This window comes from Cloeon dipterum, chromosome 3 (assembly GCF_949628265.1).
Source record: "Cloeon dipterum chromosome 3, ieCloDipt1.1, whole genome shotgun sequence".
Classification (NCBI taxonomy): Eukaryota; Metazoa; Arthropoda; class Insecta; order Ephemeroptera; family Baetidae; genus Cloeon; species Cloeon dipterum.
In genome coordinates, this window is record NC_088788.1 from 22,913,641 (window position 1) to 22,926,439 (window position 12,799).

At 39.4% G+C, this 12,799-nt stretch overlaps 1 protein-coding gene across 1 annotated transcript in view; it reads right to left on the minus strand.

Annotated features, from left to right (window-relative positions):
* The window catches only part of LanB2 (laminin subunit gamma-1), a 32,037-nt gene extending 19,772 nt beyond the window's left edge, over positions 1-12,265 (minus strand). The window contains exons 1-2 of the mRNA XM_065484318.1: positions 12,076-12,265; positions 5,794-6,058 (exon numbers count right to left, since the gene is read on the minus strand). Of these exons, the coding sequence (XP_065340390.1) occupies positions 5,794-6,058; positions 12,076-12,228 (418 nt within the window). The 5' untranslated portion in view covers positions 12,229-12,265. The remainder of the gene's footprint in view (positions 1-5,793; positions 6,059-12,075) is intronic.
* Positions 12,266-12,799: the final 534 nt, after the last annotated feature.

The window sequence follows — 12,799 nt, forward strand, 5'->3', positions numbered from 1 at the left end:
TTATTATTCAATGCACCTATTTCTCTCTTTCTCTCTTACTCACACACTGTTCTTCTCGCTGGCCATAATTTATTTGGCTCGCCGAAGCAGTCAAGTGGATTTTTCGTGAGATCGAGTATGGAGTGGAAGAAAGAGCCGTGTGTGTATGTGTGTACAGTGTCCGTATGCAGTGCATCGCCAGCGTTTATTTCACGCCTAATGAGCAAAACAAGAGACGTGTTTGGCTGCCGGCCGCGTCGCGTAATCAACCGACCGCCTTGTATAGGCTTTTATTTTCACACCGACTTTAAATGCTAATAAAATACAAAGTGTCTCTCACCTCGCTCAGCCAGTGTATAGCCATACACAGAATTCTTTTATTCACTTATACAACTAGAGAGCATTGAAGCGTGTCATTTTTTCAGAAGAATTGGCACCGATTCAAAATAAGCCATGCGACGTGAATATGATTAATTGCCATAATAAACTTACTCTAAAATATTATCCTCTGGCATTATATGAAACAATTCATTTTTTAAAGAGAACAGGATTCTTTGCTTTATTGTGCGTCCTGCAAAATGATACGCAATAATTTTTGAGCTGTTGAGGTGGATAGGTACGGACTGGATATTTCTTTAGACGACGAACATTTTAAACAGATTAATATAACTGACAAGAAAATAAGCAAACCAATACACGAAGATACAATGTAATTATTTTATTTGAAAACGTTTTGTATTGAAACTGTACGCTTATAACTTGTTAATTTTTTACATTTTCTTTTAAACATAATTTTAAATTCAATCTGCACCAAAGAACATTGATCTATGTGAACAAAAAAAGTCATTTTTCATATCATATAAAGCATTTTTCCAAGAAAAATTTTGGAAAAGATATTTACTTGTCAAAATAAAATAAAAACTATAGACTGTTTTAAATAGTCAGTAAGCCGATTCGTCCTAAAAGTAGCATCACTATAGCCGTTTGACAGCTGACTTGGAATCCCATTTCAGAACTATTCAAAAGTCTAACAAACGACATGGCAGTCCGTAGCCCTTCATTGAGATTGTCAAGCGGTGAAATCGCAGCATTGAACTGCGCGCGCTGAACAAGTGACGATTTATGGCGCCATTCTTTATTGTTCCATTATTTTATCATTCATCTGATTGGGCTGCACCGGCCGCGCGCAATAAAAGAAAATATGCAGCCCCAGCACGTATTCGAGTAATATGCGAGCAAGTGCCTCAACAATTGCCAGAGATGAATTCTCAAACACGCGGGTTCGTGTAATACAATTTTTTGAATTATGGCAAAGCGACCGATAAAAAAGATCTAATGGCGCTCGCGATGCTCGTCGATAAATCAAAATGAGTTATTACGTGACTCGCGAGAAAAACGGGCAAAAATGCTATGTGCCGTGCCTCTGGCACGTCCAAATTTATAAATGAATGACTCATGCAGTTAATTTTAACCCGAGACACTACTTGTCTTCGTCTCGCAAATAAATAGCAGCAGGCGCGAACACTTTTCGGTCGTGATTTTGTTCGAACACCTGATTCTGAGCTTCCACGGCGCGCGCAAAAGCCAAACCGCCGCTGTGTGTTATTGAATGAAACGGACACCGCAAAATCGGCTTGAGCGAACGGGGAAAAAGATAAAAAAGCGCGACACCAGCTTGACAAGTGGAATTATTAGCTGTAAAATATATCAGGAGAAATATGCCCCGCGTCGAGCAGCGAGATGAAAAATGATCACGTGAAAAATATTTTCGAGTAAGAGATGGATGAAACACAGTTCCATTTGCTGTTTGGTGTAATAGATTATCCAGGACCTATTTTGCTGGGTGTTGAGTAGAATTATTTATTGAGCAGCTGCGGTCAAAGGAAAAGATGAACATAATTATGATGTGTGTGATACCAGTAAGGGAATGAATGGAAGCCTAAAAGAAGTAATAGAGAGTAGAAACAAGGACATTATACCGCAAGCTGGGAAATAATTATTTAGAGTTTACGATGGCATAAAAAGTTAATGTACTGTCTCATTTAGTAAATAAAAGGAATTTTAATAATTTATTTGACTTGCTTAAAGCAGCAAGTTTTCCTCTAGATACATCTCTGTTAAAGTGAGTAATTAATAATATTTAATCATTGAATTAGAGTGTTTCTGAAATCTGATCCAAGGTCATGCAAGCTGCTGATGGTAACTGACAAATTAAATTGAAAAGTTTAAAATGTTCTAAGAAAATGTTGAATCCTCAATCTCAATTCCAAATTAACATATTTCTGTCCCATTATATTTGAAAGGAAATTAACTATTGAAAAAAGGATCAAGTTAATGGCAGAAATATTAGATTTCCCTCTCGTAATCTAGTTAAAATTGATTTGCAGAATTTCATTATGTTTTAAACTCAAGATGACGTCCAATAATTAATGACCAGTCCCTTTACAGTGTTTCATCATCGAGTATTTGCTCCAAATTTAATAAACATGGTTCCTCTGGCGAGGGGATATGCACGGGCCAACTACACGCCATAAATTTAACAAGAAAATGCTGGTCCGCGACTTTTCGTCGTGTGTGGCTCAATTTTTAATATTTATTCGGCTCGTGTTATGTTCGCGTACGGAGGATCGCATAATATATAACAGGCGAGCGTTATTATTTCCCCCAGAAAAGGCAGCTCTCTCAATCTATAATCAATTTGCATAAACATCGTATTAAACCTGCACGGTGTACGCAGAACCGACTCGGAAAACACAGCACAGATAGACGGGACATGTCAATAAGGCGGGCGAGAGCGGAAAATAATATGCAAATAGCCGGTGCAAGAGCGGCACAAGGAGGAGATGGGCGTGATGGATTTCTCAACTTTTGCATTCAGCTCGACTCAAAAGGCTTGCTTTGATAATGACAGACACGATTTCTTCCCCTGCTCTCAACGTGAATTTCAAAATATTGCACGGGAAACTTGGAAACAATGGGGGCTAAATATGCAAATCGATTTGCACATTGTTTTTGGCATCTTGAGACCTTACCTGGATAGCAAAATAAAAACGGTGCGAGCTTTTATTGTGAGAGTAGCTCTCGGAAGAGCAACCATTTATACTAAATATATATATCGATCCCATTTTGTATTTTGGTAAGTAAAACTTTGTAATTTGTTGGAGACAGTTGAGCAATTCGCTCCACTCAAGTGTACATTAAAACGAAGTGTTGTCAAATATTTGGGCACTTCCATCTAGTTTTTTTTCGCCTTTTAAGTTTGTGCGAAGCAAAAGCCACAAACGACAGCGTCCGTAAGGCCTGGGAAATCGGATCTGACTCGCAGGTCTTTTGAGAAAATAATATATATATATGTACTCTGGTAAGTGCGAGAGCGACGTTTGCCAGACATTTATATTACAATTCTGAAATGTTGATGGCGGTGGATCAAGTTTCGACGCGTTTTCATATTAGTTACACATTATTTGTCACATCCATTTGTGCGCATGGCCCTGAAAACTGAAATCGTCCAGATTGTTGACAAGACGTCATTCACCGAAAGCAATAAATCAAAGCCCTGCCGCAGATTGCAACAAGTCGAGCCGATTCGGGCAATTAGGTATAGACTGAAGGCTGCAATCTGTGCGCGCGTGTATATTAAACGTAATCAGCAAGTGTGCGTGTATATACATATATGCAAAAGCGCCGCCAGCCTGTTATTATTATTAATAGTATTAACTATTGGCGAGAGCGCAGGGGCCATACGTACGGCGGAGGATTCATAAATTCTAACTGTACAGGAAAAAGTTGCGGCCGCGCGCTCGCTAGAATTAAGTCAGATGAGCAGGCACAAAAAAAACGCGTGGATGGTGAAACCCAACACCGCCAGTAAACAATTTGCTTGATGCAGGTTGGGTAGACTACTCTTTCCAGCAATTTGTGAGATTCCCTCCAACCTGAACCCATGAATTAAAAGGCGTCAAGGCTGTTTGGAGCATAATCACTCCACTTAACTAGAAAAAGTTTGTATTAAAGTAACCTTTGAAGAGGAACAATTTTGCAGTTTAGTTTTAATAACATTCCATTCTAAATTAAAGTTATAAAATAATCATCTGATCATATTGTTTTGAGAAATTATCCGCTTAATTTTTAACAATCATAGTTGTTCCTGGGCTTATTGAATTATTAAAGATTAAATTTCCCTTCTTGTTACAGGTATCTTGTATTTAAATCAAATGGGAAAGAGGAAAATGCAGTCGGCATCAAATGATTTAAAAGTTGCCATCGAAAGCCTTTATACAATTTGCCGACAAAACCGCCCGCAGAGGATGTGTGGCGCAATTTCATTGCTATTTCGTGGTATTTGATTTATGAAATCATATTCCAAGCTTGATGGACAGAGACCATCATTATGATCTGCGTGACCACCTAAGGTTTTCTGTAGAGATTTGAAGTTATTTTCGTACACACAATAAAATGCTTTGGATTGGTTTGAGACCTCTTCCTCCTCTGTAGTCTAACATCATACTGGATATTTGTGTTTGGTGTCTCCAGCGCAAACAATTTTCGAGATTTATTCTAGCCCTGTCTAGCTCTATTCTTAAAGTGTGTATTTTTGATACGATTGACGATGACACGTTATTTTAAAATAAACTCACGCATTTTGATATTTTCGTGTTAATAGGAATATAAAATAGAACAATTTAATGTTCCATCCAGATTGCTCAAATAGTTCTAATGGAATTCGGTACCCGAAGAAACGTGAATTTTAAAACTCTTAATTTTTGTAATTCTATCTCTGCTCCAAATTGGAACATCAAGGTGATTTATTCACTACCCGACCTAATTTTTCATGAGGAACAATTTTTATTTGACGAAATTTTTTAATTCTAAAATTACGGTAGCTAATTTTGTAATTTAAAATAAAATTTTTATTATTTTAAATTTTTTGTATGCATGTAAAATTTGAAACCCTAACGTTATAAAACTTAATGTTGAAGAGAAAAATATGAGATTATTAGTTCGCGAGATATCGCCGGTCAAATAATCTCAAATAGACATATATATTTTTCGATTTTTGCTAATATTGCAACCACCAAATCTCGGGTTCTAATAGTCAGAATCGCAAAAACCGGACACCGTTAGACTCGTCTCGTCCTCCTCTGACCAGCTAAAGGGATATTGAAAGTGCTCAACCTTGCATCCCTTCGCAACATTACAGCACCAAAAACAACTCAAGGAAATCACTTACAACTTCAGCTGGTCAGGGGAGGTCAAGACGAGTCTAACGATTTACAGTTTTTGCGATTCTGACATTTTTTCTATTTTTATCCCTGTCCGAGGTCCGGGAACGGCGCGCACCCGATATTTAGCGGTGAAATTGTTAGAAAAAAATCGATTTTTTTTTACATTTGACCTTCAATATCTAGCACGCTTCGCGCCATTGTGTTTTATGGGCTTCAAACCTTTAGGGCTTTTAAATTAAAAATTAGGTTGGGTACAGAAGCAATCACCCTGATATTCCAATTTGGAGTAGGAGATAAAATAAAAATTACGAGTTTTATAATTTACGTTTCTTAAAGGGGCTGTTTCGCTGCAGAACTGTATGAGCTATCTGGCTGAAACGTTCAGGGAACGTGATTTTTTATTTTTCATGTCCATCTTAACTTGTGTACAAGTTAGAATGAGCGCGTAACTTTAAAAATCGCGTAAGCATTACCTCCAATCCTCTATAAAAACCCTAAACTAAAATATACTTTGATTTAAAAGCTTATGAAATAAATGTTAACACTTGTAATGCGGTTATATTCAAAGAAGAAAATTACGCTTGCTTACTTAAGTTGAGAGTGAGGTTTACTTGGTTGACTCCCTCGTACATGGTGTCCGACATCCACCACGTATGCTCATCAGCATCATTTCTGTCAGTGAGGAAACGAGGCGGGTGAGAATCGAGCCCTAGATCAGTGCACGTAAAACAAGGTTTGTCGTTTGGCTGTCCTGACTGGATGCAGTACTCGATGTCTCCAAATTCAGTGCCACATGTGTTCGTCGCGTCCACGGGCATGCCGTAGGCGGCGTTCTCGAACTGGGGGACGCATCGCTGGAACACAAAATGAAATTTTTATTTCTGATTTGCATCAACGGTGAGAGATCTGCATATTCAAATGGGATAAGCACTGACGGTAATGCGTCTTCAAAAAGGGAAATAAATTGCTTTCCGTAGTAAAATTGAGCACTCTCGGCCAACGTTTGATATATGGCCATTAGCAAATACACGGGGCGCGCGGCTCTGTAGTCCCAAGCAGTCTTGTTTAAAAGCGGCGTAATCTCTTCATTATCACCTGCTTTTGAAGTTGCCGCTCGCGCATGATGCGGCCCGTGTGCTCGCGAGCACGGATTTAAAAGGTTCGCGAAAGCAAAGGCAATTTAAGAATCGCAAAAGCCCTGCAATCAGAATGCATGTAATTGCCTTGCTCGCTGTGAAATCGAGAGCCTGAGATGCACGCTTGGGTATTCACTTCGTATGAAACATTCCAGATGTTCAACTGCTCTACATTAAAAAGCGATTCGTGCAAGCAAACACGAACAGAGAAATATAATATTCAAGTGCATATAACAAACTGAGTTAAAAAAGTTGCTATTCCTGCGATCAACAATAGATTTCCTTCCCGCCCTTTTGACCAGGAGCGTAATTAGTGAGCGGATCTCTGAATGGAAAAAGATGAGCCAAGCAGAAAACACATTACTCTTCTTGAATCAGGTTTGGATATGAGGAGGCGTGCACCGGTAAGAGGATTAAATGACCATCGCACTTGAATGACCACTTTATGGTCGTGAAAATGAACAATTCACGCATACCACCTTCGGTAACACAATAGGGCGCTGCCAAATTCCAACATGACCATTCTAATTCACAAGGATTAAACCTCAGTCAGTCAGACTCGCATTTTGCAAAACATTAAAGGTTTTTTTGACTACTATTTATTAATTCATATTAACAATCCCTTTTTTAAAGTAATATGAGTAATATGTAGACTGAAACCTAATTTATTCCGATATAACATTTTCAGATGTTTAGAACTAAATAAAAAATTCCAATTTCTTGAAGATTTTTTTTTATTTTGAGTACAGGAAAAATTAAACTACAGCGAGAATAGGAAAATTCAATTTTATTGGGCTGTGATATTAAATAATAAATTTTGTGCGAATAAGAGATGGCAAATGTGGTTAGTTAAGTAACTCGAAATACTCAAATAGTTCGCCAATTGCTGGTTTTCGCACCTTTCCAGCGGCTTTAGGGATAAATGATTGGCGTTTCAATCAATGAGACTTCGATGAGTGGAGGCGAAAAGAGAGCCACATTGGGCCCAAGCTTCTCTGCAGCCACTCGGGCCCCATGTAATCTGCTCAGCGGAGTTAATGGGACCCGGTGAGCTCATAGCCCACAGAAAGTGTTGAGTCGAGGTTCAATAAAAAAATCAGTGATTTATTCCCGCAGTACATCCACTATTAAAAATAAAATTCAATCCAATATCATTTGATACTTTCTTATATCTTCTTTTTATAATACAGCTTTTTCATCTTTAGAAGATACACACAATGTATTTGAAAGAAATCTTCCGAGGTTTGGTTGAAATCCAATCTAGTGTGGCTCACTTTAATGTGTATGTCTAGGAATCACGTGGGCACCTGTCAATACAGGTTACCTGGAACTGGATGAAAAAGGGATCTAACTGAATATGCCACAATAAAGCAGGCTAAATTTGGACGAGTGTGCATTCATCTGGATAAAGAAAAGAGTTTAAAGCCCATTCTGAGCGCAGCTCGTGTGTTTCTGGCGCGCGGACGTTGATTTATTCCCGAAAGAGAAAAGCCGTGACCAAACAATGAAGCATCACTGTCTGTTGAGTTTTACGAGCGGTGGTTCACTTGCACATATAGGAAGAGGAAATTTTATCAGATTACTCATCTCGCTCAGAAAGCGTGCTCACAGCCCACAGGCGACTCTGCGATCTATTTCAATGGCTTGCGTTCGCACATAGAAAAACCAACCGAGTGGAACCAAATGCACAGTATTTAATAAATACATATCCTCTATTGAACTGGAATTGAATGACTGAACCCTCTGTATTTTTTTTCTAGGAATGCTGAGCAACCATGATACATTTCAAAATGCAACATGGTAATCTGGAGAAATATAGAAATTTTAGCAGATGTCGCAGAGCAGTAAAAATAAAAAGGGCCAGGCCATTTAATAGTGAGATAACCATCATAGCTTGAAGTGTATCATCCGCGTACAAATTATTACGGTGACGTAAGCTTGATGTCATCCAAGCCACCGACTTTAATTGCTGACTCTGCGTGCATTGCCGTGTGATATTCTTGTCACCCCAGCCGTCTGCGCCTCAAAATTACACTCTCATGACAAGCATGCTGCTTTAATTTAGTGCAACGCTATAAAACTTGGGGTCCATCTGCAACTGGAAATTGGTGCCATCGCATATTTATGGTTTAACAAGGAGTAGAATAGAATTCCTTCGCATTGACATGCCCGACTGCCATTGTTTCCAATGCAATTTAAAGACATCTGTTGGAAATTCCGAACGGAATTCTTACCGGATCAAAATGTTTTCGTTCTTTGCTGTAGTAAAGGATAAAGCAGAGCTTTGTTTTAAAGAAGAAAAAGCAAAGTAATATTTTGATCAAAAAGAGCAAGTAGAATAATATTGTTTTCATCCTTGTGGAAAATTTTTTGAACTAACAATTATGCGATGCCATTAAAATATTTCACAAAAGCTTACATTGCTGTTATATTTTTCGCGATTCATGCATCTGAATTAGGCCGACTATGATAAACATATTTTCTGTTATTTAAAAATGCTAGAGTCAACGGAAATGGCCTACACAATCTTTTGATTAGAAAGACCGCTGGGATCAAAATCCGAGCCTTCTTTAGCATAACAAAAGAAGCCAGATTTTTCATCGTGGCAGCTAAATTGACGTTTTTTGATAACGAAATCGATTTCCGCGGCGTCCATGACTCTGAATTACCGACGCTTTTCCATGTCAGAGATAAATGTTTCAAGCGTTTGATGTGAGCCGGACGTGGAGGAACCCCTCCTACGGCGGTTTTAATATTCTACAAAGGAGACAAAATCACACAAAAAATTAACACTGCTTCCTAAACTTTTCAAAACGCTTGCATGGGTCGGTGTTGAGAGTAAAAGTTGAGCTTTTAAGAGAGTGGTTCGACTCTCGTGAGTGCAGTATTTCGATCACATCTGGTGTCAAGATGTGCCTTTTTGCCTCCACTTTTCTTCCACAGGCGTCGTCTTTATTTCTCTGCCACGGGAGTCCTCCGCATCCCCTCAGCTTGACGAAATATTTCTCTTGTGAATACAACATGTGTGCTGGCCAAAGAGAGCAGCGAGTGTAATATGTGCGAGAAGAGTAGCTGCGAGATTATAATTTTCAACCAGCGCGGGCCTCTCGAGGGTGCTGGGTGGTCTCACATTTTCACTTTATTTAGCACTGTCGGCGTGGACAAGCCGTTCATTTTTTTCAGCGTGACTTGGTTTCTGGCCAACGAAATCAGGCGAAAATTAAGATATGTGTTAAAACATGGCACTTCTCGTCAGTAACATCTAAAACCATTGGACCGATATGAAGGATCAAAGATTGTCAGCACCAGGGATTGCCACGTGTGTGTGTGTGTGTTTTTCTTTTATGCAGCGAATGTGCAGACCACATGCTATGCAGAAATTACGAATTAGGCGCGTTCCTGGAAACGCTGGCGACAATGACAAGGGCATTGTGTGCAGGCGCTCTCTAAAGCTGTTATTTTGGCAGCACTTGCTGGAACTGTTCCAGGAAAAAAATTAAGCATTTATCGCAGAATGTATCGCGCGCTTTGGATGGAAGTTTTCGACCTTTTCCCACAGCCTGCAAGACGCAACAACAGATTCTATTAAACAAATCTTGGCTGGTCGCTATATTCAGTTTTTCAATTACTGTGCAATGCAAAAAATTAGCGTACCGAAGAGTTCTTTAAATTTCATGTTTCTCTTGGAAGATAAAACGAATATAACTAGCAATAATTAAAACTCATCCAGATATAAATGATTCATTTTATTCAAAGAATAAAAATTCAAACAAGTTAAACTTATGAAAGGTCCAGAGAGAGGGCTATTTTGAATCAGCTCGTAACTCAAAAATGCCAAAGAATTCGTAAGAAATGTTATGTAAGGGAATGTCCAAAGTTGATCGACTTTTTGCTTCCATGAGAGAGTTCGATTCAGTTTAAGAGGGCGGAAGCTGGGTCTGCGTGTTCCTTGATAACTCTCCTCCGGAAGGTTGGGGGAGGCAAAAGATAACACAGCCTTTTTTCTCTTCCTTAGCTAAGCATCAATTTGAAGCAAATTCATTTTTAATTTTGCTCGACGATTTTCCGCTTTACTACTATTTAATTTAAACTCAAATAGAGGCAACAAGGATCAATTGTTGACTCTCATTTAACTCAAATTTTTCTTTTACATGAATTGATTTAAAAAAAAAAATCAGAACCAAAATCACTCCATTCATAAAAGTACGCTCTCTGTGCATCAGAGAATGTCTTCAAAAAGCAGTGCTTGCTGGCCCTTTGTTAACCTCACGCCTGCAACATTTGTCAAATTTGTTATAAGGGCGTCGCTTCATGAAGGCATCCCATTCATTATTTATCTTGTGCTGCAGGCCAAAGATCGATAAATATGGTTTAAGGGGGCAAAGAGTGGTGACGGACTGACTGATTGCGACGCGACAGACGAAAATTCATCCGCATGGAGCCTCTCTCACTCTTTGCATGAGCGAATCAAGTCCTCCCACTCGATTCGCCGCCGAGTAAAACAACAGGTCCATTCATTCAGCAGCAGCAGCACCGTTCGAAATGAGAGGCAAAATCGCACAGTGAATTTTAGCCTTGCGCATGCTTACGCCGCCAAGTAAAAAGCAGTATTTTATTAGCGGAGGCAACGCCGTTGGGAGGCACACGGCCGAATTTATGTTTCGGCTCCGCGACCAAAATTCGCCGGCATTCAAATAAAATGTCAAAAAGTCTGTTTTTTAGCTGGAAGCTGATTTATTTATGGACCTGGACGAGCGGGCCACGTGGATGTCAACACAGCTATGGCGGCTGACTTAAATTTTAGACGTCAGAGAGGAAATGTAGCAAGGTTTTTTCAATTGAAGACAATTTTATTTTTAAAGACCAAACGCGATATTAAGGCTGCCCAAGTTCACGATAAACTACTGCTTCATTCTTATGAGTGATTTAACGCCCTTTATTCTTTAAAAGAAAAAAATCTTTGCTTGCAACGACTTCCTGAACGGTTTGGTCTGCGAAACAGATAATTTACGAGGTTGTATCCAAATGCGCCAGCAGCTCTTTTGGTGAATGAAGAGCCATAAAAGTGTCCTTCCCCTGAACATAACACGTTGACCGCCCACTCCCTGAAGCACAGGTGGTCTCTTTTTAACACCTCCTTCATTCACGCAGTTTTCTTCCTGCAACGACTCGCGCACTTTAAGCGATTCATGCACAACACGCTCGCTTGATTTGGAAGTAGGAATTTATCACCCTTTAAAAAAGATAGACAGCACTTGCTTAATGAACAGAAAGATCTGCAATCGCTGGTTATTAACACGCTTTAAATTTTATAACTCCAGCTCTGCTATAGTTTATCGATGAAATTGAGAGTTTGTATTTTCAGCTTTGTATAAATCGAAGAAATCAGCAGAGAAGATGAAAAGTGCTTTAGGAGACGCGTGATTTGGGGCACACACACATTATGATAAGAATCGCGTTCAAATCTCTTCTGCCAGGGTCGCAAGGTCAACTGTGTGCTCGCCATACTAAGTGGCCCAGTTTTATTGTTTTGCAGCTCGCGAAAATCAATTTGCTTCGCCTCAAGGGCGGACAGGCGTGCCAATTTTCTGTCAAAATGCCAAATGCTGGGGTTCACGATTAAAAAAATACGAATTTTCATGAGTCTAGTATATCAAGCAAATTGAATATGCAATCCAATAAAAATTTTAATTGAAATAAACAAAATTATTGATGGTATTTCTATAATAGCTGACCTGGGCCTTTCCCTGGTCGTCGTAGCACTTGGTGGCACCGATGCCTGCAGGTCTGTCTTGGGCCTGGACGGGTCGTGGGCCGGTCACGCACGTGCCGACCACCAGGACCACCGCTAGGCAGCCGAAATCACTCACACGCCACCGAGTCCGCATGCTGCGCCTGCCCGCCACCGACTGGCCCGAGAAAAAACACTACCGCAGCATCTTTGCACCAAGCGGAGAGGACGAACGCCGGGTACACACGACGCTGCTGCCATCAGCTCGCCAGGCACACTTGTTGCGCCTCGCGCAACTGCTACATCTCAAGAATGCTGGATAATGTGATATTGGATTTGATGAAAAAAATCATTTGGTTATGGTTACACAGGCAATTTTTTTACTGATTTTACCAATGCTACACACAACAATGAAATTTTTCTTAGTTGATTTTGTTTGAATTAATTTGAGTAAGCTGACGATTTTCAGGCAATTTCGATATTTTTATATTAAATGATTTTAACACTCATTGGTTTGCTCTTCCTCATCGAAATTTTGAAGAGTAAACGGTATAACTTGATAAATTTTGGGCCCAGAATTAATGCCATGTATGTAATCAAATTCTCTGTTCTTTGATGCTGTCAAGTTAACTAAAATTCATATCCAATTGAAAAATAATGGAAATTATTTTCATTTTTAATAAAATAGTTTTATATTTTGACACAAGGCTTTCTTCAGATTTAACCAC